This window comes from Paramisgurnus dabryanus, chromosome 8, assembly GCF_030506205.2.
Source record: "Paramisgurnus dabryanus chromosome 8, PD_genome_1.1, whole genome shotgun sequence".
In the NCBI taxonomy this organism is placed as follows: Eukaryota; Metazoa; Chordata; class Actinopteri; order Cypriniformes; family Cobitidae; genus Paramisgurnus; species Paramisgurnus dabryanus.
Genome location: NC_133344.1, coordinates 43,628,788 through 43,652,509, shown reverse-complemented (window position 1 = coordinate 43,652,509; position 23,722 = coordinate 43,628,788). Strand labels below are relative to the sequence as shown.

Here is a 23,722-nt window from a genome sequence, read left to right as displayed (position 1 = left end):
CAGAATAATGTATATTGGATTTTAGCGCAATATAAATGTATCATATTGTTATTCTTAATATAAAAGAATACTAATATATTTTTTACAACATTTTTAACTTTAAAACATACATATAAAGATGCTTTGTATAATAGCTTTGCTTCTGACAACAATTTTCTGTAATAAATCAGTAAATCAATCACAAAATGTGTTGAAAGTGGCGAATAAAATGCTTGTCAATTCAAACAAAGGTGTATAAAACCGCTTTAATTAACAATAACTAAACTGTGCTCTTTTGCATACCTCTACTTTTCTCATGTCTTTCTTTATACCACCTTTATCTTTTTAAAATCTTGCCACTTTTAGAAATAATTTGTTTGCATTTTTTGTATACTGCACACATTATTTGCATCAACTATACCCATAATAACATTTTCTACGTTTTTCTTTCAATAAAAATAAACATATTTATTATTGTCTTAACTTAAAACTTTGTTTTTTAATTTATAAATTAGATTTTATATAAATAAGTTTTAAAAGTGTTGACTGCGAACGTCTGAGATAAGATATCTGGAAGGACCTATAATATACGCCTATAATATATGTACATTTTAAATTAAAATGTCTGTTCTATTTCTAGCCATTTATTTTGTTTTGACCAAATAAAAAATACAAAAGTGACATTAAGAGATTTTATAAAGTTACTTTAATCCATTATTTTAGTAATATATTTACAAAGCCACTGAATATTTTTACTGTTATGAATAACGGCTGAAAAGATTAAAAAAATCATAACACTGACTGCCTATATGCGCAAGAAAGGTATTATTAAAGTTTTAAATATGTAAAACTAAATAAAGATATCATATGCCCACTGTACAGTATGTAAGCATAGGCCCATGTTTTCTTGTTCGCTCTGCGTGGGTTTAAACGCCGTTTTTAAAGAATATTTTTTAAACTTTATTGGTGGTGGTTGAGAAGAATTCCTCTTTCCATATGTAAAGCAATTTAGCACAATATACATGTGTCATATTATTGTTCTTAATATATTAAGAACAATAATACTAATATATTTTTACAACATTTTTAACTTTAAAACATGTATTTTTATACCACATGAATCTCTTTAAAATATTAATACTTTTAGAAAAACTGACATAATTATTAATATTATGAACAAACAATGAAACGGTGTCAAAAATCGACAACACAAATAATTAAGATATTCACTGTAAATAGAGTTAAGTGTATTAGGCTCACACTAAATTCTTTGTTGCACTTAGTATAAATGCCCATTGCACGTACAGTCATCTTAATATATGTATGCGCTGTTATGCTGGCAAGAAGTGGTTGACGTCACTTTGCTGTTTCAATAGAAATGTTAAATATTCAGCAATGCCCTTATTAACTTCTGGAAACAACCGCATTACAACGCATATAAAAATTTAGTTTTTTATGCGCCACCTGGTGGATTTTCTGTGAAGCGAAACACATTAAGGGAAAAGGGAAAGTAGCCCCCCCCGAAAACACTTGCAGAATTCTGCGTGACTCCGCGAGACGATTTGGCGAATGCCGCGGGAGAAAACGCGCGTTTTTAAAGGCCACATCTGTATATGCTAACACTGGGTGTTTATTAGTGATAAATTGTTTCACGTGGTAGTACTGCTCAATAATCGTCACGGTAAAGTATTCCTATGTAAAACTAATAAGTTATATTATATAAATAGGAATAAGATGGTAAAAAAAAGCTTTTAGATGATGAACTCGACGGAGCTACGATGCACGATCTGTTCAGCGTGACGTCACAAACCGGATGTCATCCGATTTTCTTTACCGGTGTTCTGTCGAAGTCTGTTCCCTCTATGTGTTTCTTATAGCGTTTTCATCACGTTACGTTTATAATTTATTCAGAAAGATTAAAGATTTGAATGAGTTCATAATATCAATAATATTACCATTTATTAAAGTTTTCGTATTTTTTCAGTTTTCTATTACTTCTTTTTACCTTATATCTTAGCCTATGTCTTCTTCCTGTTTGTTCTAAATTATGATGTTTACTAATAAATATATAAACATAGCGCACACACACACACACACACACACACACACACACACACACACACACACACACACACACACACACACACACACACGATGTAAAGTGTTAATAATATATAAACAGGCCTATACAAATTAATTTGTATGTAAACAAAATAGTTTTAGAACAAACACGTAGGCTATAAATATAAGGAAGAAATTGAAAACAGGAAAATTATGAAATATTTAATAAATGATATTATACAGAATACATGATATTGCTCTTATAAGTACATCAGCGATTCATACTATAAAAATAATTGATTTACCAATAAAAAACAATACATATACATTACATACATGCACACAATTAGTAGCCAAGCCATTTAAACTTTTAATCTATTTAAAAAATAAACGTAACTTGGTGAAAACGTCATAAGAAACATTACACTTAAGAGAAATATAGGGGAAACAGACTTCTACAGAACACCGGATCCATAAAAATCACAGTTTAATGCTAAAACACTTCACACAGCTATTGAGAAGCATTCACTTTCTGCCACCAGTTGGGCTCCGCCCACAAAAAAACGTAATCTCTGTTTGCAAACACGCAAAAGGTCTATAGAACGATTTAAAATGTCTTTAATTGCCCACTGCATTCATGCACATGACTGACTGTGCAGTTTAAGAGCTACTGCAGAAGATGTTGTACGTGTGTTTAAGACTGGAGGGAATTATTAGAGGAAGTAGAACTTTAATTATTATTCCAAAACATTGTATATGAGCTGGAACTAAACAAGTTATTTAGTTCAAGTTAAAACTATGAACCCAGTCGCATAAAGAATCCCAATCCTACATACAGATTTATACACTAAAACCTGAGAATTACCAGCATAGCAATATAAAGCAACAAAGCTTAGCAGCATCTTAGAGAAATTTAAATGGGATCTTACCTCAGCTCTTTCTTCACCTCCTCATAATCTGCTTGTGTTTGAAGCTTCTCTTCCAGTTGCTGGATAAAGGAAAGTAAAGCTATAGGTGTGGTACTGGTTCCACCTACTGTTCACTCACTCAAATGTGAGATTGAAACAGTCCTCAAAGTTTTTGTGAGGTTGTCTACCTTCAGTGTGGCAGTCTTGATGGTGAGCTGCTGATGTAATTGGCTGATCTGTGTGGACGAGTTCTCCCGAAGAGTGGAGAGGTTGCCCTGCAGTTTCTGAACATCCTCCACCAACTGAATCATCTCACGTTCCTTTAAACCTAGCTCTGCCTCCAGACTCGGACGTAATGTCATCTCACACTCATCCTGCTTAAATAAACAGAAACCCTTATCATCACCAGCACATAAACATGTGTCACGTATCTGTCACATGAATGTGTAAGAAGAGAACCGATCTTCTGAACTGAGGGCAGCACTACTATAGACAACTAATTAGGACTATTTTCGGCTGCTGCGTAATATCATTGCACCTCTTGCAGCCATGTTACGGCAGCATAGTCCTGGATTATTACGCCTTATTATATCTTTAACTCATCACAAAAACTAGGGTACGTTCCAACAGCTTTCAAACTAGCAGTTATTAGACGCTCATAAAAAAACACAACTTGTATGTATTTTTTTAAAGTGTTTTAGCTTGTAGTTTGTGAAGCACCTTGTGCAACTTCTGTTGTATTATGTGTGCTATATAAATAATAAAACAAAACAAATAAAACAAAACAAACTTGACAAGGGAGCTCTTAATAACTTTAGATCAATCTCAAATCTCTCTCTTCTTTCTAAAATATAAAAAAGTAGTGGCAAGCCAGCTATTCACATTCTTAGTGAATAATAGTACGTATAAAAAGTTCCAATCAGGATTCAGGTCCCACCATAGCACAGAGACAGCACTGCTTAGAGTTACAAATGACCTCCTTTTAACATCCGATCCTGGTGAAATCTAGAAAACTATGTTGGCATTAGTGGTCAGGCGTATCTAACCAATCGATATCACTTTGTTTATGTAAATGAGGAAGAGTCATATCACTCCCCAGTTAAATACGGCTTACCGCAGGGATGAGTTTTAGGTCCTATTCTATTATCGTTATATGTGTTACTTCTAGGAGACATTATCAGGAAACATAACATAAGTTCCCTTTCAATACGGTTCACTTTGCATTGTGTCAGCTGCTGACGCTATGGGGGAAAACTCCTGTTTACTCCGCGATTGAAGCCTATTGGTTAACGTCTGTAAAATTTACAGACCTATGATGTTCGAGCCTGCGAAAAGGGCAGGACTATGCCATATAATAGTCCGAAAAAGAGTGCCATGAACTCATTCGCATTCTCCTTCAGCGCAAACCTCTCGCTGCTCCGAAGAAGAAGCCTTACTCGCTGTCGACACAAGCCCTGCAGCGGAATCCAGGCCTAGCGTCTTCCCCTGCTGTTTTCCGGCTGAGAACTGAAGGTAGCGGAATCCAGGTCTAGCGCCTTTCCCTGCAGCTTTCCGGCTGAGAACCGAAGATAGCCTTCGCTTGCCGTGGTACGAGCCCTGTGCAGCGGACACATGCCTGACGAGGTCTCCCCTACGGCCGCCCGGTAAGATCAATATTTTTAATAAAGCTATAAGCTAAAAGAGCAGGCGCTGTTGTAATAACGTCCAGCACAGCGGCTCGAGCGAGCCTCTCTGCTATGAATTTCCTCTGAGCATGTCGCCGGTCTGGGACCTCCCACACCTAGACCGCTCTCATATGCACGGTTGTTCTATCTATGTTACGTGCTCCCCCTGCTGTTCCTCCCTCGCTGAGACGAGCAAGCGGCGAGCCGTGAGACTAAGATAGATGCATAAACAAGCACACATGGGCAACATACTTACTTGCAGCATAGCTGCGTCGACAGAGAACAGACTGTCTGGGAGAGGGAGGGTTAAGTTGCGCCTTGGCTGGACTGCCCTGAAATGTTTTTTGTGTGCTCTGTTTATCCAGAAACATACACATGTAATTCTGTCGGTTATGCGACCTCACTGTAGTGGCGAACGGTATGGGCTGGATTCTAAACAATAATTCAGACGCTTTCTCACTGAAATTCGCTCGCAGCCCATCTCAGTTTTTCTGCTACGAAAGCGTGCAAGCGAGCACGCCTTACGGCTGTTATTTTCACTTCCTAGAGAGATGGCAGTCTCAGACCTTTTCCCTGAAATGTTTTTTGGGTGCTCTGTTTATCCAGAAACATACACATGTAATACTGTCGGTTATGCGACCTCACCGTAAGCGCGAACGGTATTGAATTCCTCTCTAAGAGCAATTTCTGTGCTTACTATATGGTGTATTGACACTCCACGGCTGTACGGTGTCTCTAAACACTTTTTTGCCTTACCTACAAGAAGTCAATATACGCACACACGGCCCGCCGTCCATAATTGTACCGACGCTCGCCGTCAAACCCCGGTTTGGCGATCCATTCCCCGGGACGCTTTTTTGCTGAAATTCGCTCGCAGCCCACCTCAGCCTCACCTTTTCTGCTACGATACTGACAGTGCAAGCAAGCACGGTCTTACGGCTGTTATTTTCTCTTCCTAGAGAGACGGCAGCCTCAGACCTTTTCATGGCTCCAAGCGTTTTGAATCGCACCCTCTCCGGACATTCACTCAAAGGCTTACAGCCAAGCGGTTTATGAAGTTTTTCGGCCACAGATGGCTGGTTTATATCAGTGGATCCGAAGACGCTCACACCTTCGCTCCACTCCAATACTCGGAGAAATTAAGGGTTATATCCACCTCCAAGTGAGCTTGCTACCCCCGCCACAATGAGTTTCGTTTATGACGCTCGGAAAGTGAGCTTAACACCACAGGGCGCTCACAGTCAGACGCGCGACATCTCTTTAAGGCGGACTCACGTACCCCCCTAACGAGTCCCAGAAAGCTAAATATCGTGGCATTCTGTTCATAAGACTGCTTCAGTTGACGAAGCAAAGGTCCCGCCCCGAGCTGAAGGCCGGGACGCTTATGGTTTGAGTTACACACGGCTGCATAAAGTGCTATCGTTACGAGCTCGCCCAGCATCTGCTGTGGGTTGGACACGCCTTGCGAAGGCAATCAGCCTTCGGCGCGTGGAACGCCCGTTTGTCTCATATCAATCACCTCGTACTGTACATGCAGTCCATTAAGGCGGTGATTTTAGCACTGCAGCACTCTCGACCGTATTATCTGTGATAATGCGGTCGAGCAAACTACGGTGGTTTCATTATTCACCGAGCCAGGCTGAGATCTCGTCCCCTGTACAAGCTGTACAAGCCCCTTTATAAGCTCATTGCATCGCTTTTATAAGCTATGTTCAATCAGAGTGATACGCATCTCGTGCTTAAACCACCAAGGTGCAGATATATTCCCCCGTTACAACGGGCATGTGAAGACTGCATCCGTGAGACACGACCTACATGCCTTATGACACGAGCAGCTAGGACCCCTTTCGCGAGGCATCCTTATGCAAAGTCTGATCTGTCCCTGTCCGGTGACAGCGAAAAGTCTAAACCCCACTAATTTTGGTGTGGAACACTTTTCTCCTCAATACAGAGGCTCGTGCACGGCGGCTCTCTCCCCCTACGCTAATATCTATGTGGCGGCATCAGCTGTTCGTCAGCTTCACAGATCACTCACTAGCACACCTGTCAACACAGGTTATCTATGGACCGTTGAAGTTATCACCTCCCTTAACAAATGATGCTCACTCGTGGTTAAACCTACTCCATGTGTGGATTAGCTTTACCTCGAGCATAGTCTTAGAGCAGGGGTCGGCAACAGGCGGCCCGCGGGCCAAGAGTGGCCCGCCAGCAATATTTTCTGGCCCGCCGGATTATTTTGGAAGTCCGTTTTTTATTAGACTATTTTTATTTTACAATAACAGTTTACAAATATGGCTCCTATCATTCCTTCATTCGTTTTTTCAAATTTAAACCAAAAAGAAAATAAAGAAAAACGACTTGTTTCTCTATTATTTATTTTCTGAACTAAAATGAAAAAAAAAAAAAAATAGGCCAAACGACTCGTTTTCCGATTTTCTGATTGTGCGCTCAGATCAAAAATAGAAAATATTAATGAAACGGGTTAAGACAAATTTTTATTTAACACCTTAGCAGACATATACCAATGAAATAATTTTAAACAGATCAGGTACTATTGTGTTAACAGATTACAGCCGTTGGTTTGAATAGCAACCATGCGCCAGTGTTATTCGCTTACAGTCCGACTTTTGAACTTTTTTCATTATTATTTATTTATTATTTATATAATAAATAATATGTATTACCTGATAAAACATATTTGCACCAAATGCTGCACAAAACTCTTCCACTAGCCTACTTGAGAAAAGCCGTAGCCGCGCGGCGATTTCCCCGCTGCATACTGTATGAAACGCCCAAAAGGATTCATGCGGCGCATGATGAAATTTTAAATATAAAGACGGTAGCGGAACTCTGGGGTACCTATACTTTGGACGGAGCGTGTGGTCTGACTGACACAGCCATCTCTTGACAGCGTATCCGCACTTCATTCTGACCACCTGTACAGCTTTAGGAGCTGTTTGGTACTGAAATTGCCAGCCAACAACATTATTTTTGTGCAAGTAGTTTGAAATAGTTTGGCAGAAAATAGCTTACTTAATTTGTCAGTAGGGCAATATGGTTTCCGTTTATGTTGGTTAGAAATTTGAGTGATAGGCTTTGTCCTATTTAATTTATGTTATTTATATTTCATTATTTTTTTCTGTGACATTTTTTTCTCTGCTGACAGTACAATGTTAAAATAATATTTATATTGACACGAACACAATTTTGTATAGCATTTATAATTGTTATAGGCTACTTAATCTCTCTCTTTCAGTTAGAGACATTTGAATTTGAGATTCTGGAAACGAGATTTAGGTTTTGCGGACCCATCAGGTCGGGAAATAAAGCGTGTGAACACAGAGTGTATTTTAAGCGTTGCTGAATAGAAACTTGTGGGAGCTGGACGAAAAAAAAGTAGTCCCGCGCAGACCTTCTTAAACCTTAGGTGTGTATGTGTGTGTCCCGAATAAATGATAATTAAAAAAGGAATAAAGTTCAAAAGCCGGACTGTAAGAGACTTTCATGGGAGCATAAATGCCTGTAAAATGTTACCACTATAGTACTTGATCTGCTTAAAATTATTTCATTGATATATGCCTATAAAGGTGTTAAGTTCAGGAATAAATAATAGTTTTTTTTTTCATTTTTTTATTTTTGTTTTTAATTTGAAAAAAAAAAACGATTGAACGAATGATACACGGACCCATCATATTCCATGATTATAGGCCTATTGCGGTTGCAAACAGACAAAGAAACAGCAGAACAACCATGTTTTAAGCAATTTTTAAGGCCGTCTATCGTCTTTTAAATAGGAAATTAAAACAATGTTGCTTGAGAAAAGATCAGATTAAATTCAAAATTTAAAAAAAATTCAGCTGGCCCGCCATCTACTGGCTAAAAAAAATATTGGCCCGAGGCCAAAGTTACTTGCCGACCCCTGTCTTAGAGGGTTTTCATTTTGACATTTGTGACACGGCGGCTGGTCCTCGCCGTCCACGTTGTCAATTTTACAGCTTCGACATCCCTGCCTTGCGCGCTACTGGGGGTTTGTTGCATTAAAAGGTGCGCACTTAAGCTCACATGTATGCACAATGTTTTTTAATTATATGCGTCCACCCTGTGCGCTTACAGAAGCTCACCTATGCATGCTATAAGATTTTGGTATACACTAAAGATGCGCTTGGAGAAGCTCACCTGTATACACGGCTGTGTTATCCATTTGTGACACATAAACACTGTTGTTGTTCATCTGTGTACGTTTGGTTGGGTACCCACCAATCATCATTCATCAATTATATCTGTACACATTCACGGCACGTTCTGTGCACGGATTTATCTATACGCATTCACGGTGCACTGAAGGGTTCACCTGTGTACGCACAATTTATTATCAGGACACATGAAGGCGCGCTCGAGAATCTTGCCGGCCTGTGCACTATAACACTCTGATTCATCTATATGCATTGAGGATGTTCTGCTGCATATTATAGTCAGATCGGCCGTTCGTGAGCTGCGCAGATCACTCACTAAGTATGCCGGTTACTAACAGTGGCTATTTAGGCACTTCAGTCCGTTGTGTATGTGTGGTAGGGTAGAGTTCCCTCCCAATTAATTATTAGTAGCCTATCAGCATTTAATGCTGGTCTATTTAAAGACTGCGTTTATGCCACCTGGATATGCGTCACTGGTGACTCCGCCCTTTTGTGTGCATGCAAGTGTTTTCCCGTCAAAGGTATGTTTAGCTAAGAGGCTAATGTTGCAGTGCTCGTTTTGGCATCTTTGTAAATCAATTATTTTATTATAGCTGGAATAACACGTTGTTGAGACATTACGGTGGGTCCAGGCTGTCATTAATCTTCAGGTATGTCAAACTGAATTTTTCATTCTTTAGGCCGTTACGTTAAATTGTGTTTTTGTTTTAGCTGCGAGGTTTCACTCAGGCGTGTTAGCTGTGGTGGCATATACTGTGAGCTACGGTACAATGTGTGGTTCTGTGATCATTATCTGGTACGTATAGTTTTCTGTTTTATTCTGATGAACATTTAAATCAGTTTAGTTAACTGAGTTTCTTTTATTAACAGTCAGTGATTGCGTTGTGTGGGTCTCATTGGAACCACCGGACGATTGATTTGCTGAATGAGCGCTCTTAAGACAATACTGCGGTGGCTGGTTGCTGCTTAATTGCCTTAGGACGGCGCTGCTGTCTTGCTGCTTCTCTGCTTCGCTTCTTTGCTTCGCTCCTCTGCTGGTGGCTCTGCTTTGCTGTGCTCTTTGGCTGCATTGCTCTGCTGCATGTGTGCAGATTTTCCTTTTTTTTTGTTTTGTTTGTTTTGTTGTTTTATACCACAGCTGGTGGCTGGAGTAGGACTGCCTTAAATCTATTCCTTGTCGCATGTGTGACGTAGTTACCGCCACTGGCTGTTTGTAGGTGTGTGTGTGTGTGTGTGTGAAATTGATTATTGTCTTCAAAAGTTTAATAATTCATACAATTGTATGAATTAATTTGTTTTTTTCATTTTGTTTATGGATATTCTGTTGGTTAAAAAAACTAATCTATTTGTTTGAGTTATTTGGTGATTTCTTTGACTGATTACCAACTGTACGTCTCCCCCAACATCTTGGAAATCACTTTTATTATAATTTGTTTTGTTTATTCATTCATTAATGGTCTTTTCTGTTTGTTTCAGGCAGCCAGGCCCCGGGTCGGGAGGATAGCTTTCTTGCCGTGTGGTGGTGGTCTTTGAGCACGGAGTGTGGTTTGCCGCTTGTAACTGCTTACACTTCACTGTGTGTGTGGTGTGTGTGTGTGTGGTTTTGCCTATGATAATTACTCTTGCTAGCCTGCCCGGCTACGGTAAAGCCTTGGTTGCCTTAAAGTTTGTTTTGTGTGTTTGTTTGGAAAATTGTGATGCAGTGTGGCTTCTAGAGCAATGTTTTATAATTGACACTCTTGAACATTTTTATCCATTTTGTGTGATTAAATAAAATATATTTTTGTACCGTCATCCACGTCTCTCTGCCCTCCATGGTAATGAACCTGTGTGCCCTATTTCTGGGTTATCATTGTCCCCTGTAAACAGGGGTGGCGTAGTCTGCTTCTATTACATATTAAAATTGAGTATTAAGAGCTTTAATTATTCAGTTTTTTCCCACTGCCTCGCCACAAACTGGCGTAGTCGGCAGGGCACCGTGTTCGGCAGAGACGTGGGTACAGGTGTTTAGTGTTAGTTTAGTTTTTTTGTTGTGTTTTTTTTGTATATTGTTTCAGGAGAAGTAGCAGCAGGACAGCAGCGTGCGTCTCGTGGATTGATTCTTTGCTTCACTGTGGGCCTACTTATTGGTAAGTGTTATCTGGGTTGACAATGGAAGAGGAGCTAAAGGAACTGCGGGAAATGGTGGCTCAACTGCGGGCTGATAACGAGAGGCTGCGTCAGGAGCGCGTACCTGCACTACCTAGCTCTAGTGATGCTTCCCCTGCTGGGCCTGGGCCTTCTGTGGCTACCCCTCAATTAAATAGTGAGAGTGCTGCCCTGCCAGAGAGATTTGTTTTTATACCACGAGATCGAAAGTGCCCAAAGTTTGGTGGCAGGGTTGGCATTGGTATTGAGGAGTGGGTGGAGGAGGTCCAGGCTTGTATGCAGGCTCGTCACATGTCCATTTCCGATAAGGCTTTCTTTTTGTTTGATCATTTAGAAGGCGAAGCGCGTGATGAGATTAAGTACCGCTCAGATGATGAACGTAATGATCCAGCTAAAATTATTGCTGTGTTAAAGGAATTGTATGGTTGCTCACAGTCATATGTCTCTCTTCAGGAAGCTTTCTTTTCTAGGCGACAACAGGAGGGTGAATCGCTGTTGGAGTTCTCCCTCGCTTTGATGGGCCTGCTTGATAGAGTAAAGCAGCAATCGCTTTATGCAATGCCGAATTCACAAGTTTTGTTACGCGATCAGTTTATAGAGCATGTTTCTGATGCTGCTCTTCGTCGCGAACTAAAGCAGTTGATACGTCGTCAACCTACGTTAACCTTGTTAGAGGTCCGAAGCGAAGCCCTTAGATGGGAAAGATGCCAGGGAGTATGAGGGCCCGTAGTCATTCCGTTCCATCTGCTTATGGCATTCAGTATGGGGTGCACAGTGAATCCTCCTTAGAGGATGGTAGGCCCTTACAAAAGACTGAATTGGGTGAGTTGAGGGAAATGTTGAAATTACAGCAGGAACAGCTAAGTAAGCTAACCCAAAGTGTTGCCCTTTTGCAGGCCCCTCCGCCACGCAGTCACCTCTCGTATAGGGGTCCTATTATATGTAGGAGATGTCAAAAACCTGGCCACTTTGCTAGAGAATGTGAAGAGGACCGTGTCTCCCCTCGCCCTCAACAACCTTCGCGTAGTTCGTCATTAGCTGGGGGTGGGCAGCCTGGCCCATCTGTGTTGTCGGGAAACTAATCCCCACCGCGCCGCCGAGCCAAAGCGCGGTTGGGCAAGTGACCGGCTCTAATTACTTAAGTAACCAGTCAAGTATGTCTCATTTAATGTCGTCTTGTCCACATCTGATTGTACAAGTGGGTGGGGTTCCAGTGCCATGTTTGGTCGATACTGGCTCCATGGTATCTACAATTACTGAAAGTTGTTTTCGTCAACAATTTGAACCATGGGGCCAGGACCGACTTAAGTCATGCCAGTGGTTGCAGCTGCGGGCTGCTAACGGCCTTTCAATTCCATATATAGGTTATATGGAATTGGACGTGGAATTATGTGGTCGTGTCGTTTCAAAATGTGGAGTGCTTGTTGTCCGGGACCCTCCCGGTGGCATTCGTACCCAAGTTCCAGGGGTGCTGGGAATGAATGTCCTTAGTCGGTGTTACCGGGAGCTCTTTGGACAACATGGTCTGGCCCTTTTCGACCCCTCCTTAAATTCTGAGGTCCCTAGTTTCGTGATTCAGGCACTGCAACATTGCCATCGCATAGATGACGGCGCTGTGGGGAGTCAAGTAGGCAGTGTTAAGTTGCGAGGCCGCCAGCCATGCTGCATTCCAGGTGGCATGATGAAGTTTGTTGCGACAACTTGTTCAGGGCAGTATGCAGGGAGTGTAGTACTATTTGAACCTCCAGAGTCTGGGTTACCAGCTGGGTTGCTGGCTTCTCCTGCATTAGTGCAGGTCATACGAGGTACTGTTTATTTACCTGTGGTTAATGTAGGCACTGTGGATGTTATGCTTTACGCTAATACTGTTCTTGGAACTCTTAATGATGTTTGTGTTGTAAGTTTGCCTGCTGGGATCACTGAGGTTAAATCTGCAACTGCTACAGTGAACTCCCATGCTGTGGAGGTGTCCCCTTCCCTTCAAGAACAGATTGAAGCCATTGATTTGTCTGTTCTTTCTGAGACTGAACAGGGTCAAGTCAGGGCTCTGCTCCACAAGTACCAGACAGTATTTTCATCTCACGAAGGCGATCTAGGATGCACAAATTTGATATCTCATGATATTCCCCTTTTAGACTCTGCTCCTGTTAGGCAACGATACAGGAGGATTCCTCCATCAGAGTATGAGGTTGTCAAGTCTCACATAAATCAGTTGTTGGAGACAAACATTATTAAGGAGAGTTGCAGCCCCTATGCTTCCCCTCTTGTTCTTGTTAAAAAGGACGGTGGTCTACGCATGTGCGTAGACTACCGTCAGTTAAATGCAAGGACGAGAAGGGACGCCTTCCCTTTGCCACGCATTGAGGAGTCCTTAGACTTCTTGACGGGGGCCTGTTGGTTTTCCACTATGGATTTGGCTAGCGGATACAATCAGGTCCCCGTCACTGAAGGAGATCGGCCCAAGACTGCTTTTTGCACCCCTTTTGGTTTATTCGAATGGAATCGAATGCCATTTGGGCTCTGCAATGCCCCAAGCACCTTCCAGCGTTTAATGGAAAGGATGTTTGGGGACCAGCAAGGTAGGTCTCTTCTCCTCTACCTGGATGATATCGTAGTTTTCTCGTCCTCTGTGTCTCAACATGTAGAACGGCTGGGGGTTGTGTTGGATCACCTGGGGCGTGAGGGCTTAAAAGCCAAATTGAGCAAATGCGCTTTCTTTAAGCCACAGGTAAGATATCTCGGACATGTGATTTCAGCACAGGGAGTCTCTACAGATCCTAGTAAAATCGAAGCTGTAGCTGAATGGAGATGCCCCACTAGTGTGTCAGAGTTGCGCTCATTCTTGGGCTTTGCCAGCTACTATCGTCGCTTTGTGGAGGGGTTCGCAAAAATGGCGGCTCCCCTCCACAGGGTGGTGGCTGAGTGTGTAGCTGCTGGGCCCAAGGTAAGAGCAAGGCAGGAGTTTTCTAATGTTTGGACTGAGGAATGTCAAAGGAGTTTTGACGAGTTAAAAGGTAGGCTTATTACATCTCCAGTGCTTGCTTACGCTGATTTCTCCCTCCCCTTTGTCCTGGAAGTTGACGCCAGTCATGGTGGTTTAGGAGCAGTATTATCCCAGGAACAAGGGGGTAGGGTGCGGCCCATTGCTTACGCCAGCCGCAGTCTTCGGCACACTGAGCGCAATATGTCTAACTACAGCTCCATGAAGTTGGAGTTTCTTGCGCTCAAGTGGGCCATGACTGAGAAATTCAGAGAATATCTATTGGGCCATCGATGTGTTGTCTTTACAGACAACAACCCTCTCAGTCATTTAAATACTGCCAAGCTTGGGGCCACTGAGCAGCGTTGGGCTGCTCAGCTTGCAGTCTTTGATTTTGAGATCAGGTATCGGTCCGGTCGGAGTAACAAAAATGCGGATGCTCTTTCGAGGCAGGACCGTTCTGGTTTGTGTGAGGTGAGAGAGTTTCTACCTGGGACAGAGGTCCCAGCTGCTGTGGTGCAAGCAGTGGGGGTAGCTGGAGTCCCACCAGTAACACAAGCTGTGATTTCAGCACTGCCAAGTTCCATAAGCAATGTTAAGGCAATGCAGGAAGCAGATCCAGTAATTGGTAGGGTTTTGACTTTTTGGAGACGTAGAACACCTCCTACATCTGAGGAGCGTAAACGGCTATCCAAGATGGCCTTGGTCCTGATCCGTCAGTGGGATCGGTTTGTAGAAAGGGAAGGGGTGCTGTACCGTCGTGTTTTTCGCTCTGATGGGGGTGAAGGGGTTTTACAACTGGTTCTCCCATCTGTTTTGCGAAGTGAGGTCCTTACGCAAATGCATCAAGGACATGGGCACCAAGGTGTCGATCGTACCACAGCGTTATTGAGGCAGCGCTGCTATTGGCCTGGCTTGACTTCTGATGTAGTTCAGTGGTGTCGGGATTGCGAGAGGTGCCAGGCCGCTAAGGATACCCAGCCTGTTGCCCAGAGTTTTATGGGCCACCCGCTAGCCAGTAGACCAAATGAAATCTTGGCCATAGATTTTACTTTGCTTGAGCCTTCACGTTCTGGGCTGGAGAACATCTTGGTGATGACTGATGTCTTCACAAAGTACACGGTGGCAGTTCCCACTCGGGACCAGCGGGCCGAGACAGTGGCTCAAGTCCTGGTTACCGAGTGGTTTTATAAATTTGGTGTCCCTGCTCGCATTCATTCGGACCAGGGCCGTAGTTTTGAGTCCTTCCTGGTTCAGCAACTTTGCAGTCTTTATCAGATCAGGAAGTCCCATACTACACCATACCATCCTGCTGGCAATGGGCAATGCGAGCGGTTTAACAGAACCTTGCACAATCTCTTCCGCACTCTACCGAACTCTCGGAAAGTAGACTGGCCTTCTGCACTCCCACAAATGCTTTTTTGCTACAATACCACCCCTCATCAAACAACTGGTGAATCTCCTTATTTTTTAATGTTTGGCCAAGAGCCAAGACTCCCTATTGACTTTCTGCTGGGTGGAGGTCAGGAGATGGGGCATGGTAGTATAAACGAGTGGGTCTTAGAGCACCAAACCAGGCTGCAGGTGGCTTTCGAAGGGGCCCGAGAGCATGTGAAGGCAGCTGCTGATCGGCGTAAGGCGCATCATGATTTGCATGTGCGGGATACACCACTGGGGGAGGGCCAGCTGGTCTACCTACGCAATTATGGGGTGAGAGGTCGTCATAAGATCCAGGACCTTTGGAGCCCGGTGGTGTATCAGGTGGTAAAGGCGCCTAAGATGGGAGGCTCTGTTTACACTATCGCACCAGTAGATGATTTGAATAAGGTGAAGCATGTCCATCGCTCCCTGCTTAAAATCAGAGTTCAAGGAGAGTCCCCGGTCTTACCTTCTGACAGGGTGCCTGAGGTGGTGGAGGCACCACCATTGGAGGAGTCCACAATTGCGGAAGAGGTGGACTTGTGGGTTTCGGTACCTGAAGTTCAACCGATGAGTGATCGGAGGATTGTCCAGGGCCCTGTGTTGGGGGTTCCCTCGGTTTTATCAGAGTGTGTAGGGCATAGTGAAGGGGTAGTACCTGTGTCCTCTGAACTGCCAGGTGTGATTCAATTCAATTTTATTTATATAGCGCTTTTCACAAAAGTCAATTGTTTCAAAGCAGCTTTACATAAATAGAAGCAGTGAAAAGCACAGAAAAACGACAGATAGCACAACAAAATACATGATAGCATGAGCAGTTAAATTTGCTGCGGCTATGACTCAATATTATAAGGGCACGTATTACTAAAGCAACGTATAGAAGAGGAAGCTAGGTAAAGCCCAAAAAGGCTGCCTCCCCGGGGTGAAAAACCCCCTAGGAGAAAAAAAACCCCGGGCTTTTATCCGAGGAAAAATAAGTCCTAGGAGGGAAAAACCCTTGGGAGAACGGAAATGGAGATTTAGCGGAGATTAAGCGGTTCTGCCGGTGATCGTTGGTCAGGTATCAGCTGGGCATAACGTTGGAGGACGGCCAGTAGATCAGAGGTGTGCCGACTTTCACATCTACCGGGACTGGGTCTGTTTGTCTCGTTGTCCTCGTGTCGAGGACGAGACAGGGAGAGAAAAACAAAATCGTATTAGCGTAGCGGCCGTTCATATGTATTGAAGTGTCACACAGTGATGTGGTTTAACTCAGCTTAGTTCCAGACAGACTAAATATTGCGGCATAATTATGTTATCCACAGTTGAGGATTTAGCAAATTGGGGGCCCAATGCGAGGGTATATATGGTAAATAAGGGTCACCTTCCGATCTTTAAGAGAAAATGAAACCTGACGACCCGTTTGACTAAGGCCTAAAGCCCCACTGTCGTCGTTAATGCAGGTTCAGTGGCAAACGGGTCTATATTGTATACCATTTACAGGACCAGGAGAAAACGCCAAAAACATCGTAACCCGACCATACATGCTAACCCGTTTGACTAAGGCCGGAAGCCCCACTGTCGTCGTTAATGCAGGTTCAGTGGCAAACGGGTCTGTATGGCATACTATTCACAAGACACACGAAAGCGCAAAAAACACAACCCGACCATACATACCAACCCGTTTGACTAAGGCTGGAGGCCCCACTGTCGTCGTTAATGCAGGTTCAGTGGCAAACGGGTCTGTATGGCATACTATTCACAAGACACACGAAAGCACCAAAATCGCAACCCGACCATACGTGCCAAACCGTTTGACTAAGGCCGGAAGCCCCACTGTCGTCGTTAATGCAGGTTCAGTGGCAAACAGTGGCAAACTATTTAATGCAATTCATTTTAAGTGTTCATGCAGAAAAGGTTTTTATTTATTTATTTGGTTGGTCTGTGTTATGACCGTGAGTGCTTTGTTCCGTGAAAATAACTATTGCGAGTTAAGAACCTTTACTAGACAAATTATGCGAATGCTTTGTTGAAGAGAAAAGTTTTAAGTCTAGATTTAAAATGATCGACTGTGTCTGATTCTCGGACATCGGTTGGTAAATCATTCCAGAGCTTAGGGGCTAAGTAGGAAAAGGATCTTCCACTTTTAGACACTTTTGATAGTCTAGGGATAATCAATAGGCCAGAATTTTGCGACCGTAGTGTGCGTGATGGATTGTATTCTGATAGTAATTCTCTAAGATATGAGGGTGCTAAGCCATTTAAAGCTTTGTAGGTGATTAGTGATATTTTAAATTGGATGCGATATTTAACTGGTAGCCAGTGTAAAGATGCCAGAATTGGGCTTATGTGGTCATACTTCTTAGATCGAGTAAGTACCCTTGCAGAAGCGTTTTGAACTAGCTGAAGCTTGTTGACCTGATTTGAATGGCATCCCCCGAGTAGCGAGTTACAATAGTCTATTCTAGAGGTCATAAAAGCATGAATAAGCTTCTCTGCGTCAGATGTAGACAGTATATGGCGTATTTTTGAGATATTTCTAAGATGGAAGAATGCTGTGCGGCAGACGTTGGTGATATGACTAAAGGATAAGTTGCTGTCGAACATCACACCTAAGTTCCTAACCGTGGAAGATGGCACCACAGTACAGCCATCTATGTGCAATTTGTAATCTGACATATTATGTTTGTAGCGATTTGGTTCAATAATAAGTACCTCTGTCTTATTGGAGTTGAGCTTAAGAAAGTTATGTGCCATCCAGTCACTAACATCGCTAATGCAGTCTTTTAGCTTAGAAAACGTGTGTGTTTCGCTGGGATGCGAGGAGATGTAAAGCTGGGTATCATCCGCATAGCAGTGAAAACTTATGTTATGTTTCCTGATAATGTCTCCTAGGGGTAACATGTATAACGAGAACAGAATAGGACCTAAAACTGATCCCTAGGGTACACCGTATTTAACCAGGGAGTGATATGACTCTTCCTCATTTACATAAACAAAGTGATAGCGATTGGTTAGATATGACCTAAACCAGGCTAGCGCCTGACCACTGATACCAACATAGTTTTCTAGTCTATTGAGTAGGATTCTGTGATCTATTGTGTCAAATGCTGCACTAAGGTCTAGTAATATAAGAATTGAGATTTCACCACGATCGGATGTTAATAGGAGGTAATTTGTAACTCTAAGCAACGCTGTCTCTGTGCTATGGTGGGGCCTGAATCCTGATTGGAACTTTTCATATGTACTATTATTTGTCAAGAATGTGCGTAACTGGCTTGCCACTACCTTTTCTAATATTTTCGAAAGAAAAGGGAGATTTGAGATTGGTCTAAAGTTATTAAGTTCTCCTTGGTCAAGCTGTGGTTTTTTAATCAGCGGTTTAATAACTGCTAGTTTGAAAGCTGTTGGAACATATCCTATTTCTAGCGATGAGTTAAAGATATTTAGAACCGGGGTTGACACTACAGGGAATACTTCTTTAAGTAGTTTTGTGGGAACGGGGTCTAATATACAGGACGATGATTTGGATGATGTGACTAGTTTAGAGAGCTCATCTATTGTAGTAGGTTTAAATGAATCAAGATGTTCGTATGGTAGTCTAGTGTTAAGTGAACTAATGGGTAGAGTGGTGGCTGCCTGGGTAGCTACGATGTTTTCCCTAATAGCTGAAATTTTGTTAGAAAAGAAGTTTATGAAGTCGTTACTATTGTGTTGACGTTTACTATTGGTTTCTGTTTGTTCTTTGTTTCTAGTCAGTTTCGCAACTGTGCTAAAGAGGAAACGAGGGTTATTATGATTCTCATTTATAAGCTTGCTAAGATATGTAGATCTGGCGGTTTTAATAGCCTGTCTGTAGTGTTTAACACTCTGTTTCCATGCTGCGCGCCATACTTCTAACTTTGTGCTTCTATAATTTCTTTCCATTTTTCTAGCTGCCTTTTTAAGGGCTGCGGTGTGATGGTCATACCATGGAGCTGGCGGTTTTTCTTTGAATCTCTTTTTTCGAATGGGAGCAACGGCATCCAATGTGTTAGAACAGACATTGTTTAGCTTTTCTATTTCAATATCTAGATCGTCACAGTTATCTGCTACAGGTTTCATTTGGGACAGGTCTGGAAGAGTGCTAATAAAGCTATCTTTAGTGGTGGAAATTATTGTTCTGGCTAGTCGGTAGCATGTTGTAGATTGAGTGATCCTATCTAGAAGTACAGTGTATGACACAAGGTAATGGTCAGAAACTGCATCACTCTGAGGTGATATTTCGACGTCATTAATATTGAGTCCGAGTGACAGAATTAAGTCTAATGTGTGCTTACGAGTATGCGTTGGCCCTGTCACGTTTTGTCTAATATTGAGAGAATTTAGAACATCTATAAACGCACGTCCTAATGCGTCTTTTGGGTTATCCACATGGACATTAAAATCACCAACAATAAGAGCTTTATCTACAGTGACTACAAGCTCAGATAGGAAATCTGCTATTTCATTAAGGAAATCTGCATGGTGGCCCGGTGGTCTATAGATTGTCGCTAAAGCAAAAGAAAGCTGTTTGTGGTTACGATCAGTTATTTCCATATTTAACAACATTACTTCAAATGATTTAAATTTTAGCTCAGATTTTTGGTTTACTTTAAAAATTGTGTTGTATATTGTAGCTACACCACCCCCTCTCCCCTTTAATCGAGGTTCGTGTTTATAATAATAGTCTTGTGGGGTGGATTCATTTAAACTAATGTAGTCGTCTGCTTTAAGCCAGGTTTCTGTTAAACAGAGTACATCTAAGTTTTGGTCTGTAATTATTTCATTGACAATAGGTTCTTTATTGGTAAGCGATCTAATGTTAAGAAGGCCGAATTTTAACATTCGAGATTCATCTGTTAATGTATTGTTTTCTAATTTTATTTGAATCAGATTTGTACCAGATGTAACAAGCGGTGCCCTGTATTTATTTGTTCGGGGAACAGATACAGTTGAAATGTGCTGATATTTCGGTAAGATTGACTCGAAGTGCTGGGATATAAGTGGTCTTGACATATCACGGCAGCTAACAGATGGACGGTTAAGCCGATCCGTCTGTTTCCTGACCTGGGCCCTGGATAGTCAGACTATATCAGAATTAAGACTATTGATCAGATTTTTAGTGAGTATAGCACTTCCTTCCGATGACGGATGAAGGCCATCTCGGGTAAGGAGGAATGGTCTTCCCCAGAAATGCTTCCAATTGTCTATAAACCCTACATTATGCTGAGGGCACCACTTTGACATCCATCCATTGAGAGACACTAATCTACTATGTGTTTCATCTCCCCGGTAGGCGGGGAGGGGACCAGAGCATATTACATTGTCTGACAATGTTTTTGCAATTTCACACATCTCCTTAATATTATCTTTGGTGATTTCCGACTGGCGGAGCCTAGTGTCATTCGTGCCGGCGTGAATAACAATCTTAGAAAACTTCCGCTTAGCATTAGCCAGCACTTTAAGTTTGGATCTAATGTCAGACGTTCTGGCTCCCGGTATACAGTCGACTATGGTGTTTGGTGCCTCAATGTTAGTGTTCCTGAGTATAGAATCTCCAATGCCAGTAACGGAGCCTGTGGTTGTAGACCCCTTGTAGACCCCTTGTTGGAAAGTCAGTCCAGCGCTGGGGATGCCATGGTGCGACGTACTGGGAGAGTTAATGCTGGCCAGCATTCTAACCGTTACCATCTCCCTCGGGCAGCAGGAGAGATGGTCAGGGAAGGGACTAGAGGTCCCATGTCAAATTCTGTTTCTGCCTTGTTTAGGCCTTGGCATTAAGTCTGCTAGGCTTTGAGTCATTTCATCGTCGGGGCGACAATGCAAAAGATGGGGGAAGATTGTGGTAGGGTAAGTTCCCTCCCAATTAATTATTAGTAGCCTATCAGCATTTAATGCTGGTCTATTTAAAGACTGCGTTTATGCCACCTGGATATGCGTCACTGGTGACTCCGCCCTTTTGTGTGCATGCGAGTGTTTTCCCGTCAAAGGTATGTTTAGCTAAGAGGCTAATGTTGCAGTGCTCGTTTTGGCATCTTTGTAAATCAATTATTTTATTATAGCTGGAATAACACGTTGTTGAGACATTACGGTGGGTCCAGGCTGTCATTAATCCTCAGGTATGTCAAACTGAATTTTTCATTCTTTAGGCCGTTACGTTAAATTGTGTTTTTGTTTTAGCTGCGAGGTTTCACTCAGGCGTGTTAGCTGTGGTGGCATATACTGTGAGCTACGGTACAATGTGTGGTTCTGTGATCATTATCTGGTACGTATAGTTTTCTGTTTTATTCTGATGAACATTTAAATCAGTTTAGTTAACTGAGTTTCTTTTATTAACAGTCAGTGATTGCGTTGTGTGGGTCTCATTGGAACCACCGGACGATTGATTTGCTGAATGAGCGCTCTTAAGACAATACTGCGGTGGCTGGTTGCTGCTTAATTGCCTTAGGACGGCGCTGCTGTCTTGCTGCTTCTCTGCTTCGCTTCTTTGCTTCGCTCCTCTGCTGGTGGCTCTGCTTTGCTGTGCTCTTTGGCTGCATTGCTCTGCTGCATGTGTGCAGATTTTCCTTTTTTTGTTGTTTTGTTTGTTTTGTTGTTTTATACCACAGCTGGTGGCTGGAGTAGGACTGCCTTAAATCTATTCCTTGTCGCATGTGTGACGTAGTTACCGCCACTGGCTGTTTGTAGGTGTGTGTGTGTGTGAAATTGATTATTGTCTTCAAAAGTTTAATAATTCATACAATTGTATGAATTAATTTGTTTTTTTCATTTTGTTTATGGATATTCTGTTGGTTAAAAAATCTAATCTATTTGTTTGAGTTATTTGGTGATTTCTTCGACTGATTACCAACTGTACGTCTCCCCCAACATCTTGGAAATCACTTTTATTATAATTTGTTTTGTTTATTCATTCATTAATGGTCTTTTCTGTTTGTTTCAGGCAGCCAGGCCCCGGGTCGGGAGGCTAGCTTTCTTGCCGTGTGGTGGTGGTCTTTGAGCACGGAGTGTGGTTTGCCGCTTGTAACTGCTTACACTTCACTGTGTGTGTGGTGTGTGTGTGTGTGTGTGTGCTTTTGCCTATGATAATTACTCTTGCTAGCCTGCCCGGCTACGGTAAAGCCTTGGTTGCCTTAAAGTTTGTTTTGTGTGTTTGTTTGGAAAATTGTGATGCAGTATGGCTTCTAGAGCAATGTTTTATAATTGACACTCTTGAACATTTTTATCCATTTTGTGTGATTAAATAAAATATATTTTTGTACCGTCAACCACGTCTCTCTGCCCTCCATGGTAATGAACCTGTGTGCCCTATTTCTGGGTTATCATTGTCCCCTGTAAACAGGGGTGGCGTAGTCTGCTTCTATTACATATTAAAATTGAGTATTAAGAGCTTTAATTATTCAGTTTTTTCCCACTGCCTCGCCACAAACGCACGGTGTGATGGGATTACGTTCCCCCATAGCGTCAGCAACTGACTAGGGGTGGCACGGTTCACAAAACCCTCGGTTCGTATCATGGTTCTATGGTCACGGTTCTCGGTTCAGTACGGTTCTTGTTGTTATTTTTTCTTTTAATTTTTAACACTCCAGAAATGTATTATCTTATTAATGTATTAATTATCCATAATTTAGGATACAGTATTAAAAAAAAGTTATATCATATAATCATGCACAAACTGAATTTGACTTTAAGCACATTATTGGGCCCATCTCTGAGGAAAGCCAGATGAGATTTTGATACAGCAAGAGGGAAGACATTGATGATTTCAACATGCTTTTCATTTATTTGGCAAAAAAGAGAATGTGTATTGCCATCTACATGAACTTTGTGTGCATTTTTAGCACACAAAGATAACTTGCATTTATCAAAATGTCAACTTCAGTGTAGCTCTTAGATTTATCACTGAGAGAGTGCCTAAATACTGCAGAGAGAATATGTGGACGAGAGAGAAACATAACGTTTACACCTGTAATATTTACATCCGTCTCTTTTGTCCACTTTTGACTACTTCTGTCCTGATTACTTTGAGGGGCAATTAATGAAATAAGATTGCGCAACTTTCACACGCTAGCAAAATGAAACAGCCGCATTCGTTTTATCAATGAAAGGCTAAAAATAGCGCTGAATACGAAAAGACGTAAAATGTGTTCAGTACCTCAGATTAGATAAATGGTCGGATAGAAGGCAATCTCCTGGGGCTGTTCGAACACATTCAACCCATAGACTGCAGTTCTATCTATTGTTTTATTTCCGCTGTAACATGAAATAATGTTTTCACACACCAAACTTAAACGCACTGGCGCATCCTCCAACAGCGGGCAGACTTCCTTTTCTCTCCCACTTGCCATTTCTACACGTAACATAACCTGCAGT

General features: G+C 42.1%; 1 protein-coding gene across 2 annotated transcripts in view; it reads right to left on the bottom strand.

Moving 5' to 3' along the window:
- cux1b (cut-like homeobox 1b) overlaps positions 1-23,722 on the bottom strand; it is a 106,395-nt gene that overhangs the window by 42,508 nt on the left and 40,165 nt on the right. The window contains exons 11-12 of one of the 2 annotated variants that reach the window (XM_065281915.1): positions 3,137-3,325; positions 2,970-3,028 (exon numbers count right to left, since the gene is read on the bottom strand). In XM_065281915.1, the coding sequence (XP_065137987.1) occupies positions 2,970-3,028; positions 3,137-3,325 (248 nt within the window). The remainder of the gene's footprint in view (positions 1-2,969; positions 3,029-3,136; positions 3,326-23,722) is intronic. The other variant, XM_065281916.1, reaches the window with a different exon arrangement.